At 46.3% G+C, this 23,194-nt stretch overlaps 2 protein-coding genes across 2 annotated transcripts in view; one reads left to right on the top strand and one right to left on the bottom strand.

The window, feature by feature from the left end:
• Positions 1 to 1,162: 1,162 nt before the first annotated feature.
• On the top strand, positions 1,163 to 9,312 carry LOC150002247 (putative DBH-like monooxygenase protein 2). The gene is made up of 13 exons (XM_090287601.1): positions 1,163 to 1,463; positions 2,364 to 2,510; positions 2,997 to 3,158; positions 3,415 to 3,498; positions 4,256 to 4,423; positions 4,578 to 4,680; positions 4,847 to 5,013; positions 5,321 to 5,412; positions 5,696 to 5,792; positions 5,934 to 5,993; positions 7,507 to 7,637; positions 8,186 to 8,300; positions 8,603 to 9,312. Exons 1-13 carry the CDS (start codon positions 1,176 to 1,178, stop codon positions 8,846 to 8,848), a joined length of 1,860 nt encoding a protein of 619 aa, XP_090143727.1. The 5' UTR covers positions 1,163 to 1,175; the 3' UTR covers positions 8,849 to 9,312.
• A 13,682-nt stretch (positions 9,313 to 22,994) lies between these two features.
• The window catches only part of LOC150002246 (putative maltase-glucoamylase 2), a 69,980-nt gene continuing 69,780 nt past the window's right edge, over positions 22,995 to 23,194 (bottom strand). The window contains exon 47 of the mRNA XM_090286907.1: positions 22,995 to 23,027. Coding sequence (XP_090143033.1) covers positions 22,995 to 23,027 — 33 coding nt within the window. The remainder of the gene's footprint in view (positions 23,028 to 23,194) is intronic.

Below are 23,194 nucleotides of genomic sequence, written 5' to 3'. Positions count from 1 at the left end.
GGACAAGCCATGGTGGAAATGCACAGCATGGAGCTGGTGCCCTGTGGGTGTCTGTGGCCTAGGGGAGTGATGGTGAGGTCACTGGCCTGGGGGCAGGGCTGTGTCCTGTGTCAGCTCTGCCTGGACAGTGACGCAGTACTCATGTTACCCCTGATGTTTCTGTTTCCTCATCTAGAAATTAAGTGGATTGGAATTTCTGCAAAATTAAGTGGAGCTAATATTCCTTTTTGCTTTGTGTTCTAATATTCTGACATTCCTTCGGCCCTTTTATTATCTGCCCTATACCAAAGTGCAGGCCCGTGGGGACAGGGGGCCAAGCCTCCAGTGAAAGTCCCTAAAGGTGACTTCCCTGAAAGGCAAGTTGGGGCAGGAAGGATAAAGCACAAAGCCTCTCAAACGCGAGTTCATGTTTATCCCCATCTCCCTCTCTTCTTTCCCTCACTGCCCCCTCCTTCCTGCTCCTCCCCAGGAATGTGCAGAAACTCAAAGCCACCCAGACTCACCCACCTGAAAGCTGATTATGGCTCCTTCACCTCTACTTGTCCTTTCCGGGATTAGCAGCAAAGACTCCTCCAGGAGATGGAAATCACAGTCTTCCCTAGACCCCTCCCAGCAAAGTCCCTCCTTCCTGCTGGGCCGGGAGGCTTTGAAAGGCAGGCTCCCATGCAGCCCCACGGCACCCCCATAGTACCCCTGCCTGAGCCCCAGTTCTGTATAGAGACAAAATAGAACTTGCCCACAGAACTGGGAGGGGGGCATGTGCCAGAGAACAGAGTGCTCAGTAAGGAAGGACATCCATCCGAGGATCCGGGGATGGGGGAAGGAAGAGAGGGGAGGTAGAGGAGAAGAGAGAACCCCTTGATTCTGTGAGGTCCCTGTTGGCAGGACACTGGCATGGGGTTGGGGTGGAAGAGTTTTAAAAGATTTACTCCTGGGAATTTCATGCCAGGTCCCCAGTCCAGGGCAAGCGCGATCCGCTCTGCACTGTCTCTGGACACCTCACACCTCCGGGGTTATGTAAGCGGCACCGCTCTGAACCCAAGGGCTGATCAGATCAGAGGAGCCCCAGTCTGTCCCTCCCCTATGGCGTAGCGCCCAGCACAGGGAGAAGCACATATATGTCCACACCTCTTGAGTGTTCGCCTGCAGGAGAGATGCTCCAGACCCCGGGAGCCATGGCCCGTACCCTTCCCTTCAGGCTCCTCCTCCTTACGGTCCTCACAGCCCCCTCCCAAGGCAGCCACCTCGGCCCAACATCTCGCTTGCGTTATTCCAGGTTCCTAGATCCTTCCAATGTCATTTTCCTACGCTGGGACTTTGACCTTGAGGCTGAGATAATCACCTTTGAGCTCCAGGTCCGGACAGCTGGCTGGGTGGGCGTAGGGGTCACAGATCGCCACACCACCGTGGGAGGCGATCTGGTTGTCGGTGGAGTCTTGCCTGACGGCAGTGTCTATTTCTCGGTAAGTCAGTGGGTGACTTTCTCCCAAGGGTGAGGGTCTCTTGCTGGGCTCAGGATGGCTCTGGGCCAAGGAAGGATCCACATTTTTCCAAACATATGCAGGCACATACCCACAACACCAGCTGGCCTCTGACCTCTCCCAGCAGAAAGGGTCCACTGGAGGGATTCAGACTACGTCTTTTAGACTGCATATCCCTGGGTGCTAAGGAATGGACCCACTGGCCTGAGAGAGTCCTGACCCACATACCTGCTGACTTCCCACTATGTGCAGGTCACTGGGGGCGAGCCACAGGTGTTTGAGAGTCTTCAACCTCAATTTCCTTTAAGCTCCGTCAGGTAATAGCATTTCATGCTATTACAGCATGAAATAGTCTAATAACAACAGCCACCGAGGCCCTAATAGCTTAAACTTGTTATGTACTTTTGATTAACCAGGCATTGCTCCAAATTCTTTGCATGTCAGACCGCACAGCATCCCTGTCAAGAGGATGATCAATGCCCCATTTTACAGATAAAGAAGCTCACCCATGTCCCAAGCTCATCCCTCTCAACTGCGTTTATAGGGAAGGTCCACATTAAGAGCCACAGGGCAGGGTGCATAGCATAGAATAAGGGAGCTCTCAAGGATAAGAGACATGGGAATATTAGGATTGAGGGGAATGAGATTTGAGATGGGAGTCAAGCAAGGCCAGGTGGCAAAACTCCCAGCAGACACTGTCTGTCCCTCGGCCCCATGGATCCACCCTTGACATCATGCTCTGTCCTAGGAGCAAACTACATAATAAAGAAGCCCTGGGTTATGCTAATCTGGTACTTTGGGGGAGCTAACAGACACCAGCTGCTCCAACTCGTGACCATTTGGGGCTCCTGGTTCTTATTCCTTGACCTTCCTGCATCCAAGGATCAGCACCTGGTGGATGAAGACACCCTGGAACAGGATGGGAGTCAGGATGCTGAGCTGCTGGGGCTCACGGAAGACACCATCTATACCACCATGCGCTTCTCCAGGCCCTTCCGGTCCTGTGACCCTCACGACCGAGACATAACGGTAAATTCAGGAGAGAGAAAAGTACTGGCTCACAGCAGTTTTTGCTTCTGGGGGGACATGTCACCCCCATGCTGGAGTGCCAGACACAGTTCCCAGGACTTCTGTCTCTCCGCGCCAACTGTCCCCTCTTAGTATCCACAAGCCCTCCACAGGGTGACTTCCCACTGATTCAGCAGCCACCCCACCCCTCCCAGCCTCCCCCTCTTGAAGAACCCTGCCTGATGTCACTGGACTTTAGAATGTCACTTACCAGATGTGGACACAGGCACAAGAGGGAATAAGAGGGGGACTGTGACCTACTCCACATTTCCAGTGAGTTGGCCTTGGAGGCAGAACTAGGACCCGACAAGCTTTGACACTCCAGGCAGAAGCCCTTCCTGCCCCGCTGTGTAAACATGAGCAGGCGGCTTGCATCAGTCCCTGGGTGTGGGTATGTACACAGTACTGTTCGTGGGCGCAGCCCCTCCATGCCTGTGCCACCCCCAGAGCGACACCATGAGGGTGCTGGCCGCCTACGGCCCGGACGACACGCTGACACTGGATCGGGGGCGTACTTTCGTCAAGTCCATCTTCTTGCTACAAATAGCCCACCCGGACGATCTCGACGTCCCTGAGGACATCCTTGTCCATGACCTGGAGCTCACTGATGTAAGATCCCTGTGGCCCAGCCAGCCTCCTCTGGCCCCCTTCCCATCATCCTGCTCTGGCCAGACCCTCTTCTTGTACCCAACACTCAGTGTACTCATAGAACTGCGGTTTCTCTGTTTTTCTTCCCAACCTGTTATTTCTGCTGCCCACAACCCTGTCCGACTCCTCACTCAGCTGCCCCCTCCCTGAGAGCACACTGGCCGCAGAGTCCCTTTCCTCCCACCCGAGCCCAGCCTCTGTGTGTCTCTTTCTCCAGTTCCTCATCCCGGAGGATGATACTACGTATGCTTGCACCTTCCTCCCTCTCCCCATCGTCAGTAAGAAACATCACATCTACAAGGTAGGGCAGTCAAGGTGGCTGAGCAGCTCCGTGGGCACAGTGGGCCGGGAGGGGACAGTGTCAATCAGAGGGCCACTGGGAGGAAGCAGCAGGGCCAACCTAGGGCCAGGCCAGGCGGGGAGGATGTGGTCACTGAGCCTAGAGCTTTAGCTCCCGGCACTGTTTTATTTGAGCCCCACAACCCAGCCGAAGTTTTCATGAAGGTCACGAGTTACAAAGTGTTTGCAGAGAACCAAGTGTAAGCCCCACCCTGGCCCCAGAATTGAGCCCCTTAGCTCAGGAGGAGGTGTGGACTGGGAGGGCCCTGGCCAAGGGGAAGTCTGGCCAGAGGGGAGGCAAAATTGGTCACCTGACCTCACATTCGGGTGATTCCAATTTTGATCAAGTAGATAAAAGTGTGATCTTGTAGTGCGTGGCCAATGTGTGGGAGCCATATTTTCTGTAGACAGAATCTAACGAGGAGTGCTTACATGTTCAGAGAGCATGGACGCACGCGGTTACTCAGGGGAAGGCGGAAGGCGTGGGAGTTAGCGAGCTGTGCTCCCAAGGAGGGGGGCTGCTGAGAGGGGAGTCAGACGGGCTTGGGGGGCGGGGGGGCTGGAAATAACTTTTCTTTGGCGAGAAAAACAGAAGAAGTGGAAGAGAGACACAGAGAGAAGTGGGGAATGGGTATAGTTTTATTTGGAGAAGGGGACCATGGGGAATAGGACTTGACACAGACGACCTTGACTGCACGCTGCCCTCCTCCCCCACCCAGTTTGAGCCCAAGCTGGGCCCCCACAACGAGACGATGGTGCACCATATCCTCGTGTACGCCTGCGGCAATGCCAGTGCTCTGCCCACGGGCGTCAGCGACTGCTACGGGGCAGACCCCGCCTTCTCCCTCTGCTCCCAGGTCATCGTGGGCTGGGCTGTCGGGGGCACCGTGAGTCCTGAGATGAGCGCTGGGCGGCTGAGGGGCGCGTGCGCTCGGGAGCCGCGGCTGCCTGGCCGCTGCAAGGCTGGGAGGCGGGCGAGGTCTGGGATGGGTCCCCGCACGTAGCTCCCAGCTCTTCTCCCTGCCCGTCTCCGCCCCGCAGAGTTACCAGTTTCCAGATGACGTGGGCGTCTCCATTGGGACGTCCTTGGACCCCCAGTGGATCCGACTGGAGGTTCATTACAGCAATTTTCACAACCTTGCCGGTGAGCATCTAGAGTGCCGGCTGCCTGGCGCCTTTCGGGGTTGGGGAGGTGTTGCGGATGCACGAAGACTGCGTCGCTCACATCCCACCCCGGCTCTCCCGGGCCTCTTCCTCCCCGCGTTGTGACCCGCTCTCCTGCCTTCTGCGACTGTGCCTTTGCGCGCCAGGCGTGCGCGACTCCTCGGGCGTTCGATTGTACTACAGCGCACAGCTGCGCAAATACGACATGGGGGTCCTGCAGCTGGGCTTCCTCACGTTCCCCATCCACTTCATCCCCCCGGGCGCCGAGTCCTTCCTGTCCTACGGGCTGTGCAAGACGGAGAAGTTTGAAGAGGTGAGGCTGGGAGGTCCCCCTCCCCGAGGGTCCTGGTCTCCCACCACAGCGCGCACCCCTGGGACCCCACACCTGGACAATGACTGCAGCCCGGTGCTCAGGAAAATCACTGACTCAGATTACGCACAGGGTGGGAGGAGTCGAGGTTGGGGGGACAGGGGGGAGTGGGGCAGGAATTGCTGCCAGGAGGGCCCCGGGGAGAAAACTAAAGGGGCTCCCAAGGTGTCAAATACTAAGGGCGGAAAATCAAGGGGCAGGGCAAGGTGAGGGTTCTTACCAAACCAGCTGCCTCTCCTCCCTGTCACAGGTAAATCGGGCCCCAGTGCCTGACATACAGGTGTTTGGCTACCTGCAACACACCCACCTGGCTGGGCAGGCCCTGCGGGCCGTGCAGTACAGGTGAGGGAAGAAGACATGGATTTGAACATTTCCTTTGTGCATGTGGGAAATAGAGCTTCGAAATAGTTATTTATTCTGCAGCATAAGGCTGGGAGTAAGGAGGAGCCAGAACTATCCACAGAGCAGAGAGATGCCTGGAGGAAGGTGGTAGGAGGAGCTTCGTCGCTTTACGGACAATCTTAACCCACAGAGTGACCCCACACACAGCGTCTTCATTGACAGACACCCTCTCCACTTCACCCTCCCCTTCTTATTCCTGTCCCCTCCCTTTCTCTCCCTCTAGAAATGGAACACAGCTCCGAATAATCTGTAAAGATGATTCCTATGACTTCAGCCTGCAGGAGACTCGAGATTTACCTCATCGGGTGGAGATCAAGCCGGTGGGCCTCTGGGGGGGGAGGGCATGGTTGGGGTCAGGGGACAGGCAGGCTCAGGGCTCATTACTGTCAGCCAAGAGAGCTCTAGGGCAACCCCAGTCCTTCTCTGTCTTGCTTTAGGCCTTCGTGTTTCACTCTAAATAGGGAGACGAATTGCTGGTGGAGTGTCGCTACCAGACGCTGGACCGAGACTCCTTGACTTTTGTAAGTAGCTGTCTCCCCACCACAGTCACCATGACAACAGCTTCGGAATTCAGCCCCATCCCTGGCCTTGGCTCCCAAGTGACTCCGAGTCTTCCAGCTGAATCCCCCTCCCTTCTCCAGTGGTATTGCCCCTTCACATGGGGTTTTTCATGTTCTCACACCCCAATGATTGCAAGATGGGTACGAGCAAGGATTCCCGGCTTCCTCTGTCCATGACCCACTCGTCGGCAGCCGTCCGTCTCGAGAGACGATGGTGTAGCTTCTTAAGAGTCTATCTGCACCGCCGAGAATGGCTGTGCAGTCCGACTCGGGAGTGACACGGTATCTGTCTCCTCCCGTGTTGAATCGACATCTTGCGATGACGCTGGAGTGTCCTCTCCAGTGGAGCTGAAGCTACAGAGCCTGGGCAGGGCGATATGGAGGGTCTGCTGTTGCCCATGCGGCAGACCCCCCCTCTCTTCGCAGCTGAAGGGTCCAAGGGAAAGACGGAGTCAATACAGCTTGGCTTCAGGTGCGCCGCAGGAGTTGCCGGTGTTGACTACGTCAAACCGCCTTAGGGACTCCGGCTCCGGATTTTCTGTCGGGGTTTACTCCCTTAGCCTTTCCCCTGAAGAGGTATGCCGCAAGGCAGCGGAGGTTTTTTGGAGTCAGAGTTTTCCCACTAAGACCATGGAATAAAAGCACGTTATTTATCACAGCTAAGAGAGTGGGCTCAGAGCCTCACCGCCTCGGCGTGAATGCCAACACAACCATTAGTAGCTTTCTAACCTTACACACGTCATTCCACCTCTTTGTGTCTCAGTTTTCTAATCTGTAAAATAATTGATAATACTATCTACCGCAGAAGAGTGTTGCGAGCATTGATTAATACGTGTAAAACATCTAGGTGACTGTCTGGCTTTGCTGCAGATGCCCAATTAGAGTCAGCTCTTGTGTGTCAGGAATGGTTCCATGCTTGTTGGAGCCAAAAGGAGCTGGTTGCTTTGAGGAAGAAAATTCAAATGATTCTACTACAAGGTGGGAAGTGATGTGCAGCATAAGAGAAGAATGGAGAGCATGCCCTAGGGAAATTCACAGGGAAAAGCCATGGGGTCCTACTGCACTGACAAGAACATGTGACAGACACCTTTGAGTGGGTCTGGCTGTTGACGCGCACCGATGGAGAATTCTGGAGGAGTTCACGAGGGAGTGGCTTTCTTCTAAAAATTCAATATCTTGTCTTATCTTCTCAAACCAAGACAATGGCAGTGGAAATGTAGAGGATGGGACAGATATGTGGGAGATTTTGAGGGAAATCATATCCATAACTGTCCATCAATTGAAAATAGAGGAGGAGAAAGAAAGAGGTGCAGAGAGGAGAGGTGAGTGAGGACCGGTAAGTTGGCTGGCATTTAAGGGGAAAGGAAAACAGGCTCATTGGTAGCATGACCCCCTGAACCACTTCTGCCTGCCTTGTTCTCTCTGCATGCCTTTGCATCTCTGTCTCTCCATCTGCCTCCCTCTTCTGCTCCAGGGGGGGCCCAGCACCATCAATGAGATGTGCCTCATCTTCCTCTTCTACTATCCCCGGAACAACATCTCCAGCTGCATGGGGTACCCTGACATGATCTCCGTGGCCCACGAGCTGGGGGAGGAGGTGTCAGAGTGAGTCATCCCAGACGATGCGCCCCCTCAAGGATGCCCTCTTGAAGTTAGATCCCTTATGGACAGATTCTTGGCCTACCTTTTTCTCATGCATGACCTGATTCAGTCAGACCATGTTTACTTTCTGGTGGTGACTCTCCATTATTTGGGGGCGAGGGTCCTCTCTGAGACTCCACAAGAACTCTGAAACTCCTTCGCAAGGAAGATGCATGTGTGAGCAGACACACTCCATTTTGCATACAGTTGTAGGGCAGTTACAGGTTCCCTGAAGTCACTTCACCAACATCCTTGGACTTCATGGCCCTCAGATTAAGACCCACTTCTTTAAACAGAAGCTTCTCTTCTTCACCTTAAAAATTCTCAGCTCTGAGTTCTGATGATACTTCTTCTCCTGATGGTCTCATGGAGTTGTAAGACATTCCTTAGAGTTTATGCTGACGTAAAATGAACTCTGACAAAAGTAAGGGTATTTCATACACGTTTTGTCAAAGCTTTGAGTCCACCCTAAACTGCTGTCCTCCTCCTGCACCCTGCCCCTACCCACGCAGTGCCATGGAGGGCGTGATGGCCATGAACAACGTTGAGTGGACCCCGGAGAGCATTGAGAAGGCTGAGAAGGCCTGCAAGGAGGCCCAGCAGACCGTGATAATAAAGACCATTGACGTACGTGTCCCGGGAGACACTGCCCCCTCAGGGGGAGGGGTGCAGGAGTATGGGGTGGCATTGGGAGAAGCCAGGAACACAGAAGAATGAGGGAGGTGCACAATGGTAGGAACGCTGGGCTCAGGGAGGGAGAGGCGAGGGGAGTGGATGGTTGAGCTGATGCAGCTCTGGGTGGGGGGTGGGGCTGGAGTCTCCCAGTGAGCCTATGGCTGCAAGGACTGGGGATGACCAAGTAAGTTCTGAGGAAAAGAAACAAGGTGAGGAGGCGTCTGCCTTCACTCCCCTTTTCGCTTCTCCTGCAGGAGGTAGTGGGAAACACAACAGGCTGGATCCCGGCGATCATCCCTGAGCCTCGGGGGCCCTGCTTGGAGTCATCAGGAGGCAAAGTGGAGCCCCAGGATGAGACCCCTGCAGGCTTCAGGGCTGCTGCACCCCTGGCCCTCTTGGTCTCGGGCACCGCCACCCTGAGACACCTGCCCCTGGCTGCCCTCTTCTTTGGGCAGGGGGCCTTCTCTTGGCTCCTTGCCACCCTGCAGGCTGGAGTCTGACACTGTCTCCTCGTGTCCAATACCTAGGGCCCCCTCTGCTCAGTCCTTTCCTGATCATCAAACACAGAAACTTCCCTCTGGCTTTGGTACCCCAGAAGTCCCCCATCTGTGTCCCTTCCCGTGGCCCAGGTCACATTGCTGCTGGCCTGGGCACTGTGATACTCCATAAAGCTATGCAATTTGTCCTTGAAAGCTTCAGAATCACTGGTGTTCGGAGAAAATCTAGATCGAAGGCTGAGTGTGAGGTAGTGGAGTACTCCCTGAGAAGCCTGGTGCTCATGCTCACTCAAGGGGATGCCATGTGGGGAGGAGGGGCTTGAATGTGGACAGAGAGCCCTGGGAACCCTCCTTCTCCTATGTCGGCCCTGCAGGGGACTCCTGTTTCTCTCTTCTGACATTTTTGTCCAACCCTTCCATGAGGCAGAGACAAGCAAGCCACGTGGGTGGTATGTGGTCAAGAGAGAGGCTGTCCCTGATGGGACAAGGCTTAAGACATCCAATTAAATAGAACTAAACTTGCTTTCTGATGCCATCTCTTTCCTTTGGGCCTTTGGTCTAGGAGAGGCAGCTGAGAGGTCTCTGGAATTCCTCAGTGAGAGACATCCAAGGGGCGTCGGGGGACCTGATTGCCCCAAACGCCACATATAATGCAGTCCTTGCTCTCATCACCATGCCTCTACTGTTGGACGATCTTTATTTATCCCATCAAGAATCACTTTGTCAACACCCGAGTCAGCAGGCATGGAGAGCCCTCACAGGCCAGGCCCGCAGAATGGGACTCTGAGAACAGGTCAAGGCCAAGATGGAGAGAGGTAGTCCTTCGCGCCGGAGCACAGGACATAATGAGGAGGTGCACACGAACAAAGCCTGCCATTTGCAGGAACAGTTGACAGGCATACTGTGGTGGTGGCCGCTCTGAGAGCATCTGGCGGCTCTCTGGTCTTCTAAGCTCGAGAAGCTCCATACTACCCTGTCCTTCGAGACTTAATGTCACTGTGCTACTCCATGAATTGCCCTGCTCATTGTTCATGTCCTCTAGAAGGGATCCCTACTCTGGCTATGCCAAGGTGTTGAGATGGATCTTCCTCTGGGAATGGTGAGTGGTGTGGAAGTTCCTCAGCTCTTCACCTTCACTGTCATTCCTTCTGGAGAAATCTGGGGGCACCCTTTCGAGATTCTCCAAAATTTTTGGTGTTCCAAAGATTTAACTCCTTCAGTCTCAGCTGGATATTCAAGATGCTAGGGGGTCACTTAACAGAGGGACTTGCTGTCTTCAAATCAAAGAGGTTTTTCAAAGTTTATGATTATGGGAAAAACTAGGCCTCCCTGAAGCCAGAGGGTCTGTGCCCACTTTTGGGCATCTCTGTTGTCACCATTCAAGGAAAAATGGAGGCTTCCATTTTAGAAAAGTGACAATTTTTCCAAGCAAGAGTTTTTGACCACTGAGCAGAGACCTTCCAGTCTGCATGCTGTAGTATATACTGCTGGATTCATTTTAGCTCTCAGACATAATAAGCGAGCGTCATAATGTATTACCTTGAGCTGCCAATCACTAGGTTTTATAGACAATTATTTAAATAGCTGTGTTATTGCAATGGCTACATTTAACAGAAGTCAACAGGCCTTTTCTTTTTACAACTAGAGGTCATGAGAAGGATGTTTGAGAAACAGGGAGCTTTAATCTACAAGATTAGTAGGAAAATAGTAGCCACCACTGAAAAGATGAAAGGCTAGCAGAGAGATAGTTTAAGATGAAAAAAATCAAGCTTTGGAATAGACTTCTGAGAAGCCAAAAGTTATCTTCGTGTCAGAAAAAAATAGTGCTGCTCAACAATTCAGCGGGCCAACTTCTGAGGAAATATGTGGACATTGATGAGATTTAGAAAGATCTGGCTAAGAGGAAACTTTTTATGAGTGGGAAATTTTAAGCTATACAGGCTCTAACATCTGTTGCAATTCGGGTGTGCTTTTATCTGGGCAAATATTGGGAAATAAACTTGTGTTGCACCCATAACACAGTCTCTCATGAATATTACCAACATTCTCTCTGATTAATCATCTATTTAAATAATTCCATAAAAGACTAAATTGTTCTCCAGCTGGAATTAGAAATATAAATATTCATGAAGGTCATGGGGATTGTTATGATCATAAATTATAATTTGCCAGGATGAAAAATATAACTTCCAATCTAATTTGAAATTAGTATACTTTGTATGACTCTTGTAATTATCCTATGAAAAAACTTCTATCCTTGGGCAGTTTCCCGAAGATCTTTAGGTACCTTGTGCTCAAATGAGCAATGCTGCCTGGGTCAAGGTCAACTTCTCAGAGGTTTTTCCATCACCAAATGTCATCAAAACACCTGCAGCTACAAAACACCTGCTGCTTGCTCCTCCCAATGTAGTACCAGCTCCATCTTGCCTCGCACCCCTTCGCCATGGTGTGACTGTAACATGTTCAGTTATCTTTTCACCCTGTCCACACCTCAGAGGAGAGGCTGAATGTGTACCATGAAACTCAGTGCCTCACTCCAGGGCAGGGCTAAACCAAGCCATCAGTAAGCAATAATGCTCACATTTATTCAGTGAATCACCATCAAATAACAGTGCTGTCTGGAAAAATGATGAAATCCTAGTAAGTTTAATTTCATCACACAAACCAAAGAAAATATTACTGGCAAAAATCTGATGTTTGCCATATAAAATAATGTGCATGAACACACACACACACGCACGCACACTGCCCATATGAACTTTATTGGCTATTTCAAAACTTTTCTTCTCTGTTATTTGTTTGTATATTTTGTTCTCACCTAGAGCTCCCTAGAAGGCAACATATGAACAGCAGCACATATAAAATGCTGGAGAAAAATAACAAAATTCCACTGATTTAATTATTCTGTGACGTGAGGAAAGATGGGCATTACTTAGCAGTGAAACATTTTATTTCAGCTCACAGCAAACAAATAAAAAACAACCTTTTCCCCAGAAGCCCAGTATGAGACACAGTAAAGACACCCCTGGAGAAGAATTTTCTTTTACAAAGCTTCAGTTTGAATAAAAGGGACTCAGAGCAGCCTTATTACAAAGTACCAGCACTAGGGAGAATCTGCTCTGGTATCAGGAAAGCCAAGGGGGAGAAGAAGGGGAAAGTTTACCTAGACACGGGAACACTAGGAATTAGGTAATAGTCATGACAAACCATGCATTGGTGTTCACAGACCAAAAGTGTGTTTCTATGAACACTGCAGCTCCAACGTTTGCTTCACCTTATAGGTGAGCAAATTGAGACAGGAAAGAAAAGGAAAGGAGTGTCACCCTGAAGCAGTAGTCCCTGTGCCAATCTGGTAGCTGGTGGTGCTCTCAGAACTGGTCCCATGGAGTCCCCTGTATGCATGCTTTAACTACTGTTGATTTCTATACAAAAGGACTGAACTGCAGTAACTACAGAACGATGGTTGTTGAGACAAATTCAGCCTCAGTTTTCCAGCCCCAAGTGATTTACGTGAAGTCTTTGGCCAGCTAGCCAGCCCCGGTGTGGGGCTGGCTGCCGGAGCGGTGTGTCCAGCCAGGACCCAGCAGAGCTCAGAGTCAGAGCAGCGTGCTGATGTTTGCTTCGACCTCTTCCCTTCCCAGCCTTTCTGCCTGGTTCCAGGACCGCATCTCGTGCATAGACTTTGAGTTTTAATTCTCCAGTGTCTTCAAACATCCAAAGTTAAGTCCAGGTTTTCTTTTTCCTGTTTGGTTGTTCTGTTGTTGTTGTTGTTTGCAAGAGCACTTAGCTCTCAAAATCCCATGCTTTAATTACTGTTAATTTCTACACACAAAGGACTGAACTTCAGTAACTACAGAACGATGGTTGTTCAGACAAATTCAGCCTCAATTTTCCAACCCCAAGTGATTTAAGTGAAGTCTTTGGCCAACTAGCCTGCCCTGGTGTGGGGCTGGCTGCAGGACCAGTGTGCCCGAGGACCCAGAGCACTTTGTCCTGTGTCAGGGTTGGTGGTGCCAACGAGAGGAGTGCACTGGGGACTTCCTTAGTTCAGAGGAAAGTGAGGGAGTCTATGACCAAATTCCCTGGGACAGTTTAGAATTAGGCGTTCTGTTTTGTTTTGAGTTGGAAGGTCCCGTGAAGAGGCATACATACTCTGGGGTAAGGTCTGTTAACTTTGCTCAGAGGACCGCGGCTTGTGGGTAGATTCCATAAGGGAAATGCAACCAACAGATGTGGAACCACCCCAAGGCATCCAGACAATGGTCCAGCCGTGGAAGAAGATCAGAGAGTTGTGCAGATGAGTTCATAGTAGGTGGTAGGCTGTTGGGTGTAGTAAGAACCTTAAGCAACAGGCGCTGAAGTTCACACATGCTGGGAAAGTTCATAGCATAAGTGACCAGGACCCAAGAGTGAAACAAGGATACTGCTGCATTAGGGAAGTGATCCCCAGACTCTCTGGTATCAGGACCCCTTTACATTCAAATTTAGCAAAGACCCTATGGTTTGTTTAGGTGGGTTATATCTACTCGTATGTACTGCATTAGATACTAAAAGTGAGTCATCTGCACAATATTTTGTAAAGTATTTATTTTTTAATTCGTTAAAAATAACTATATCAAGTCCATGTTAACATAAATAATACATTTTTATGAAAAACAACTATATTTTCCAAAGCAAAAAAATGAGTGAGAAGAATGGCATAATTTTATATTCATAAAACTGTTTAGGGTCTGGTTGAACAGTAGACAGATAGATTTTTACATCTGTCTCTATATTCATCTATGGTGACATCACACAGCATAGTCTCTAGAAAATGCCACTGTACACGAATGAGAGAATGAGAGTGAAAAAGACAAATAGCAACATAATATTATGAAAATGGGTTTGAGCTTGTGTACCCAAGAAAGAGTTTTGAGGCCTCTAATGTGTCTCCAAACTACATTCTGAAAATACTACACTAGAGCTAAGCCTTCAACCATGAGTTTATTCAAAGGAGTCTGGGTGATATAAGAAAGTAATAGATCAAAGATAGTGAATTTGGATATGAAAGACCAAGAACGCGCTGGAAATTGTCACCCTTATGCCATATTCTTACACACTCGTCTCTACCTGGGTGATTTCTGGTCTATAAAAGAGTTAAATCCTTGTAAGTGAATCCAGCCATTAATGGAAATAGCAGAGATCTAAAATTATCTCATAAATAAGATTAATTGTAATTTCCTGGAATTATGTTTAATGTCTATAAATACAAGTGCTTATCAAATCTATAGTAAGAGTATCAGTAGTACCTATGGAAACAATGGTTGCAAAGTTTGGGAAATTATGTTTTTAACATCTATAATCATGTTTTTATTTCCTAGTATAGTAAAAGTAAGCTATAATATTCCTAATGATTTCATTTCTGGAGCCAATGCATATAGACACTCTACAATGGTAGCATTTTTCATATTTATAACTGTAGATAGGATCCCTTTAGAAGAAATAATACTTTCATTATGTATACAGTGATCCCTCACTTATTGCAGGTATTACATTCTAGACACCCCCCCCCCGTGATAGGTGAAAATCCATGAAGTAGGAACCTTACATTTATTTTAGTATTTACTGTACAGTACTGCAAAATCCTGCAATATAGTGAAAAATCCGCGATAAATAATTACGTATAATATTTTTTAAAAATCCCGCGATACAGTGAGGCTGCAATAAGTGAACTGCGATATAGAGAGGGACTAACTGTAATAGCAAATTACTATATTGGTAGCCATGGTATTTGAAAAAGCTCATAGGAACATAAAGTGCAATTATTAGCATTCTATTTAAATAATGTACTATAATGTTAATAACTATGCTATAGCAGTTATTTGAGTGACAGGCATCAGCAAGGCTCTCAGTTATGGTATTATGTCGTGTAATACCATAACTGAAGTATGGTATTACAGAACAAGTAGGGTTATTTCAATGCCTACATCTAAAGCAATAGTATTCACAGTATTATCCAAGATATCAAAATCATATGTGAAGTGTGTAGCAAGATGTATAAAATATCTGTAGTTTAATTGATGGGGTATCACTGGTATTACTGGTACCAATTATATAGAAGGTATAACTATAATTTTTAAAATAGTAGTATATATTTTGATTCCAAAAGAAGTATCTACAAAGTTAGTACTGGGCACATCTTGAGATATATCTTGAATGTCTACAGTGCTTGGATTAGCGATGGCTGTAAAGGCTAGTGCTAGTATTTGTGAAAACTTATGTAGCATAAAATCATGTAGCTGTTAATTTCCTAGTTCTGTAATGTTTTTTTTTTTAAGTGATATCTGTAGTAGTTGTCCTGCCTTGAGTAGTAATCAGGGAACTAGAGTAGTATTTGTGGTATTGGCAATATAAATTGATGCAGTAGCAGAAGCAGTCTTTGTCATTCTATCAGGAGAGGTAGTATTTGAATCGTATATGGTAATATTTGTAATATCTGTAGTAATGTTAGTTGCAGTGATAGGTAAAAAGATGGCTGTAGAATTTCTTATAAGATGGTCAGTTGCTGAACCTAGAAGAGCAGATGTTAACGTGTTTGAGGCTATTTTGGTATTTGGAACAGAAACATGTGCAGTGTCACCTGGAACATTCCTGGAGTTACCTGCATCAGCAGCATTTACTGTATACTCTGTACTCTTCATGGTATTAGTGGTGGGAATAGCTGTGGTACTTGAAATGCGAGTGTTTGTTAGGACTGTGTCAGGAGCAGTCATTGAATTTGTAGTTTTAGTGATGAAAATATGTGTAGTGATAGTGGTAGTGTATGCTGTGATGGCATTTCCGGTAACTTCAGTATACTACATTCAATACCTGTAGTGTTCATGTATGAGGAAGTGGCAAAGTCTTCAGTACTAGTAATTCCTGTGTCCCAAGTAGTTGTAAAAGCATTCACAATTGGAATAGTTGTGATGTTAACATCTCTAGTGGCAGTACTTGTAATGTCAGAAACATCAGTAACTATATTGGTAATATTTGCATTAGTGGTACTTTCGATGCCCATGGATGTGGTACTTAAAGCATGGGTAGGGGTGTCTGGGGGATAAGGAGTGATTCTGATACTGGTCAGTGCCATTGAAGATACATTATCTGTGGTGGTGGTACCAGGGGTGCCTGTAGGAGGTGAAGCAGACATGATCTGAGTAGTAGTTTGATCAGAAGTAGCATTTGAACCAAAGTAACTGTAGGGATGTCAGTAGTTGTTTTTGTGTTTCCTGCAGTGGTACTATTTAAAATATCTGTAGTAACTGAATCCAGGCTAGTGGTATCAATACCAGTATGTGTAAGAGATGGAATAGTTGTAATTAGAACAGTATATTTAGTGCTAGTAGCATCAGTATACGTGGGGAAAGAGCAGTGGCAATACCAGTAGTACCAGTGATAGTATTAGTAATACTTGTTTGCAAAAGAGTGGTTGTGATAGGAGAAGTAACATGAGAGTTAGCAGTAGTAGTATTCACAGGAGACACAGTAGTAGTATTAGGAATAGTAGTGCTAGTCGTCGCTTCAGTAGCATTCATTGGGAAAGAGGCAGTTGTGGTGCCAGTAGTAATATTTATAGGGAAAGGAGTATTGGTGTTAGGAACAGTAATAATAATTGTAACTACAACAGTACTTGTTGGGAAAGAAGTGGCAGTAATACGGAAGGCACTACTAGTGCTAGTAGTAGTACTATTTGCAGGGAAAGGAGTAGGAGTATTAAAAATAGTGGAACTAGTTATAACCTCAATGGTACCTATTGGGGAAGAAGTGGTTGTGATAGGAAAGGCAGGACTAGTTAGTGGTAGTAGTATTTGTAGGGAAAGAAGTAGTAGCAGTAGTTGCAGTTTCAGTAGGATCTATTGGGAAACAAATAATTGTGATAGGAAAGGCAGGACTAGTGCTAGTAGTAGTAATACTTGTAGGGAAAGGAGTAGTAGCAGTAGTTGCACCATCAGTAGTATCTGTTGGGAAAGAAGTGGTAGCGATAGGAAAGGCTGAACTAGTGCTAGCAGTAGTAATAGTTGTAGGGAAAGGAGTAGTAGCAGTAGTTACACCATCAGTAGTATCTGTTGGGAAAGAAGTGGTTGTGATAGGAAAGGCAGGACTAGTGCTGGCAGTAGTAGTATGTGTAGTGAAAGTAGTAGTAGCAGTAGCTGTAGCTTCAGCAGTATCTGTTGGGAAAGAAGTGGTTGTGATAGGAAAGGCAGGACTAGTGCTGGCAGTAGTAGTATTTGTAGGGAAAGGAGTAGTAGCAGTAGTTGCAGCTTCAGTAGTATCTGTTGGGAAAGAAGTTGTTGTGATAGGAAAGGCAGGACTAGTGCTGGCAGTAGTAGTATGTGTAGGGAAAGGAGTAGTAGCAGTAGTTGCAGTTGCAGTTGGGAAAGAAGTAGTTGTGATAGGAAAGGCAGTACTAGTGCTAGCAGTAGTAGTATTTGTAGGGAAAGGAGTAGTAGCAGTAGTTGCAGCTTCAGTAGTATCTGTTGGGAAAGAAGTTGTTGTGATAGGAAAGGCAAGACTAGTGCCAGTAGTAGTAGTATTTGTAGGGAAAGGAGTAGTAGTATTAGAAATAGTGGTACTAGTTGTAACTTCAATAGTACCTGTTGGGAAAGAAATGGTTGTGATAGGAAAGGCAATACTAGTGCTAGCAGTAGTAGTATTTGTAGGGAAAAGAGTAGTAGCAGTAGTTGCAGCTTCAGTAGTATCTGTTGGGAAAGAAGTGGTTGTGGTAGGAAAAGCAGGACTAGTGCTAGCAGTAGTAGTATTTGTAGGGAAAAGAGTAGTAGCAGTAGTTGCAGCTTCAGTAGTATCTGTTGGGAAAGAAGTTGTTGTGATAGGAAAGGCAGGACTAGTGCCAGTAGTAGTAGTATTTGTAGGGAAAGGAGTAGTAGTATTAGAAATAGTGGTACTAGTTGTAACTTCAATAGTACCTGTTGGGAAAGAAATGGTTGTGATAGGAAAGGCAATACTAGTGCTAGCAGTAGTAGTATTTGTAGGGAAAAGAGTAGTAGCAGTAGTTGCAGCTTCAGTAGTATCTGTTGGGAAAGAAGTGGTTGTGGTAGGAAAAGCAGGACTAGTGCTAGCAGTAGTAGTATTTGTAGGGAAAAGAGTAGTAGCAGTAGTTGCAGCTTCAGTAGTATCTGTTGGGAAAGAAGTTGTTGTGATAGGAAAGGCAGGACTAGTGCCAGTAGTAGTAGTATTTGTAGGGAAAGGAGTAGTAGTATTAGAAATACTGGTACTTGTTGTAACTTCAATAGTACCTGTTGGGAAAGAAATGGTTGTGATAGGAAAGGCAGTACTAGGGCTAGCAGTAGTAGTATTTGTAGGGAAAGGAGTAGTAGCAGTAGTTGCAGCTTCAGTAGTATCTGTTGGGAAATAAGTGGTTGTGATAGGAAAGGCAGGACTAGTGCCAGTAGTAGTAGTATTTGTAGGGAAAGGAGTAGTAATATTAGAAATAGTGGTACCAGTTGTAACTTCAATAGTACCTGTTGAGAAAGAAATGGTTGTGATAGGAAAGGCAGTACTAGGGCTAGCAGTAGTAGTATTTGTAGGGAAAGGAGTAGTAGCAGTAGTTGCAGCTTCAGTAGTATCTGTTGGGAAAGAAGTGGTTGTGGTAGGAAAAGCAGGACTAGTGCTAGCAGTAGTAGTATTTGTAGGGAAAAGAGTAGTAGCAGTAGTTGCAGCTTCAGTAGTATCTGTTGGGAAAGAAGTTGTTGTGATAGGAAAGGCAGGACTACTGCCAGTAGTAGTAGTATTTGTAGGGAAAGGAGTAGTAGTATTAGAAATACTGGTACTTGTTGTAACTTCAATAGTACCTGTTGGGAAAGAAATGGTTGTGATAGGAAAGGCAGTACTAGGGCTAGCAGTAGTAGTATTTGTAGGGAAAGGAGTAGTAGCAGTAGTTGCAGCTTCAGTAGTATCTGTTGGGAAATAAGTGGTTGTGATAGGAAAGGCAGGACTAGTGCCAGTAGTAGTAGTATTTGTAGGGAAAGGAGTAGTAGTATTAGAAATAGTGGTACTAGTTGTAACTTCAATAGTACCTGTTGGGAAAGAAGTGGTTGTGATAGGAAAGGCAGTACTAGTGCTAGCAGTAGTAGTATTTGTAGGGAAAAGAGTAGTAGCAGTAGTTGCAGCTTCAGTAGTATCTGTTGGGAAAGAAGTGGTTGTGGTAGGAAAAGCAGGACTAGTGCTAGCAGTAGTAGTATTTGTAGGGAAAAGAGTAGTAGCAGTAGTTGCAGCTTCAGTAGTATCTGTTGGGAAAGAAGTTGTTGTGATAGGAAAGGCAGGACTAGTGCCAGCAGTAGTAGTATTTGTAGGGAAAGGAGTAGTAGTATTAGAAATACTGGTACTTGTTGTAACTTCAATAGTACCTGTTGGGAAAGAAATGGTTGTGATAGGAAAGGCAGTACTAGGGCTAGCAGTAGTAGTATTTGTAGGGAAAGGAGTAGTAGCAGTAGTTGCAGCTTCAGTAGTATCTGTTGGGAAATAAGTGGTTGTGATAGGAAAGGCAGGACTAGTGCCAGTAGTAGTAGTATTTGTAGGGAAAGGAGTAGTAATATTAGAAATAGTGGTACCAGTTGTAACTTCAATAGTACCTGTTGAGAAAGAAATGGTTGTGATAGGAAAGGCAGTACTAGGGCTAGCAGTAGTAGTATTTGTAGGGAAAGGAGTAGTAGCAGTAGTTGCAGCTTCAGTAGTATCTATTGGGAAATAAGTGGTTGTGATAGGAAAGGCAGGACTAGTGCCAGTAGTAGTAGTATTTGTAGGGAAAGGAGTAGTAGTATTAGAAATAGTGGTACTAGTTGTAACTTCAATAGTACCTGTTGGGAAAGAAGTGGTTGTGATAGGAAAGGCAGTACTAGTGCTAGCAGTAGTAGTATTTGTAGGGAAATGAGTAGTAGCAGTAGTTGCAGCTTCAGTAGTATTTGTTGGGAAAGAAGTGGTTGTGATAGGAAAGGCAGGACTAGTGCTGGCAGTAGTAGTATTTGTAGGGAAAGGAGTAGTAGTATTAGAAATAGTGGTACTAGTTGTAAATTCGATAGTACCTGTTGGGAAAGAAGTGGTTGTGATAGGAAAGGCAGTACTAGTGCTAGCAGTAGTAATACTTGTAGGGAAAGGAGTAGTAGCAGTAGTTGCAGTTTCAGTTGGGAAAGAAGTAGTTGTGATAGGAAAGGCAGTACTAGTGCTAGCAGTAGTAGTATTTGTAGGGAAAGGAGTAGTAGCAGTAGTTGCAGCTTCAGTAGTATCTGTTGGGAAATAAGTGGTTGTGATGGGAAAGGCAGGACTAGTGCTAGCAGTAGGAGTACTTGTAGGGAAAGGAGTAGTAGTATTAGAAATAGTGGTACTAGTTGTAAATTCAGTAGTACCTGTTGGGAAAGAAGTGGTTGTGATAGGAAAGGCAGGACTAGTGCTAGCAGTAGGAGTATCTGTAGTGAAGGGAATAGTAGTAGTAGTAGTTGCAGCTTCAGTAGTATCTGTTGGGAAAGATGTGGTAGTGATAGGAAAGGCTGGACTAGTGCTAGCAGTAGTAATACTTGTAGGGAAAGGAGTAGTAGCAGTAGTTGCAGTTGCAGTTGGGAAAGAAGTAGTTGTGATAGGAAAGGCAGTACTAGTGCTAGCAGTAGTAGTATTTGTAGGGAAAGGAGTAGTAGCAGTAGTTGCAGTTTCAGTTGGGAAAGAAGTAGTTGTGATAGGAAAGGCAGTACTAGTGCTAGCAGTAGTAGTATTTGTAGGGAAAGGAGTAGTAGCAGTAGTTGCAGCTTCAGTAGTATCTGTTGGGAAATAAGTGGTTGTGATAGGAAAGGCAGGACTAGTGCTAGCAGTAGGAGTACTTGTAGAGAAAGGAGTAGTAGTATTAGAAATAGTGGTACTAGTTGTAAATTCAGTAGCACCTGTTGGGAAAGAAGTGGTTGTGATAGGAAAGGCAGGACTAGTGCTAGCAGTAGGAGTATTTGTAGTGAAAGGAATAGTAGTAGTAGTAGTTGCAGTTCCAGTAGTATCTGTTGGGAAAAAAGTGGTAGTGATAGGAAAGGCTGGACTAGTGCTAGCAGTAGTAGTATTTGTAGGGAAAGGAGTAGCAGCAGTAGTTACAGCTTCAGTAGTACTTATTGGGAAAAAAGTGGTTGTGATAGGAAAGGCAGGACTAGTGCTAGCAGTAGTAGTACTTGTAGGGAAAGGAGTAGTAGTAGTAGTAGTTGCAGTTTCAGTAGGACCTATTGGAATACAAGTGGTTTTGATAGGAAAGGCAGTACTAGTGCTAGCAGTAGGAGTATTTGTAGGGAAAGGAGTAGTAGCTGTAGTTGCAGTTGCAGTTGGGAAAGAAGTGGTTGTGGTAGGAAAGGCAGGACTAGTGCTGGCAACAGTAGCATTTGTTGTAGCAAAAGTAGTGACAATAGGCCCAGAAGTGGCAGCATCAGTAGTAAATGTATGTGTATAAGTTGGTGAGATGGTACTTGTCTTCACTGTAGTAGAAACTATGGGACCACCATGAATCCAAGTGACCTCAGTTAACTTTTCCAGGCTCATAGTCTTGTCACCCAATTGAATATTTAGTATCTGCCAGAAAACAGGAAATAACATTAGTATTTTAGAACTTCTTAATCACGTTTAACAGCAACAATAAAAACGATGTATCTTTTTTTTTTTTCCCCACAGAATAACAGAAGTTTCCTTTTTTGGCCACACTGACTTCAGACAGTGAAATAGAGAGAGAGGTGCTGTGGGCATAATCTCCATTCCGGGAATGTTTCTTACTGTCCGAACCACACTGCTCACAGCATTTGAACCTTCGATAAAGCCAATGCTCGTAAAGATCTCTTCATTTTGCCACTAGATTTTAATCTTCCTGAGGGCAGGCCAGTTTCCTGTTTTACCAACCCCAATACCTAGTATACCACCTGGCACATATTAGTGTCGTGTAAGCCTTGATTTTTGGTTTTTTCTTTCTATAATGCAAGTGTCTGACTGAAGCTTCAGTCATCAGGCCTGTCCATTTCAAAGCGGAATCCACTTCAAGCCCATTGAGGCTCCTTTGTTTCTGAGGTCTTAGCTGATTTCAATAACTGAACTTCGGGCCACTTGTTTGTTTTCTTTCCCCATGCTTGAAATTGAAATTATTTTTTTAAAATTATTTTTTAAATGATTATTTATTTTAGAGGGTGGAGAGAGAGAGAAACATTAATGTAAGAGAGAAACAGTGATTGGTTCCCTCTCACACACTCCCAACCTGGGATTGAAACCTGTATCCTAGGGATGTGCCCTGACAGGAAATTGAACCCACTTTTTGGTGTGTGGGGACAAAACTCCAATCAACTGAGCCACATCTGCCAAGGCGAAATTCACCCTCTTTTAAATTTACCAACAAAGAATGAGGCCTGGGAGCACTGGGCCCCCACCTGCCACCCCCAAAAAGCTGAACCCCAGGCCCTTGCCCATGCATGCTCTCTCTGCTCGGGGCCTCTTTGTGTGGCCCCAGGTGTGCTGTGTGATTTCCAGGACTTGCAAGTTATAAGCCAGTATCTTTTCAAAGTTTCCTGGTGGTTATTGAAGAACATCTTGCCTTTGTAATAAGAACCACAAGAGCTCGTCTGCCCACAACCTCGGTTATCGATAGGTTGAGACCAGCACAAAACAAAGGCATGTGATATAATACAAACTTTCCCAAAAAGAAGGTGTTGAAAGATCTCTGTTGTCAGTCTTGACTGGAAGTATTTACTTCCAAAGATTCCTTTTGAACTCAATAGTTCAAGAAAAATGTTTTCAAGTAGAGTACTTCAAGAGACTAGAGTTTGAACTTCAGAGGGTCATTTTCCAAAATTCAAATACAGTATTCCCTCACTGATTGTGGGTATTATGTTCAGACCCCCCCGCAAAGTAGGAACCTTACATTTATTCTGCACTCTTAAACCTACATGACTTTAACAACATATGTATACAGTACCGCAAAATCCCGCGATAGAGCGAAAAATCCATGATAAATAATTAAATATAATATTTTTAAAAATCCTGCGATACAGTGAGGCCATGATAAGTGAACCGCAATATAGCGAGGGACTGCTGTACCAGCATGGTGCTCATTTTATCTTTTAGAAAACAGTAACCGTACTTATCCATTTTTGCTTTTGTAATCCACCCGCTATGAGTTACGGAATCCATACTTCTGATAGATCTAGTAGTGTTCAAAAATGGCATACTTTTCCCATCCCCTTACTCTTGATAACTCTCCTTCTAATTTGTCTTTCCATTAGTTGCCTCGGTCCTCTAAAGCACAATGTACTGGAGGGTTTAGTAGGCTCTGCTATTTATGTCACTGTTCTGTTAACCAAACGATTTATC

This window comes from Furipterus horrens, unplaced genomic scaffold, assembly GCF_987537825.1.
Source record: "Furipterus horrens unplaced genomic scaffold, mFurHor1.1.pri manual_scaffold_9, whole genome shotgun sequence".
NCBI lineage: Eukaryota > Metazoa > Chordata > Mammalia > Chiroptera > Furipteridae > Furipterus > Furipterus horrens.
The sequence above is the reverse complement of the archived record's forward strand: the minus strand, read 5'-3'. Positions and strand labels throughout refer to the sequence as shown.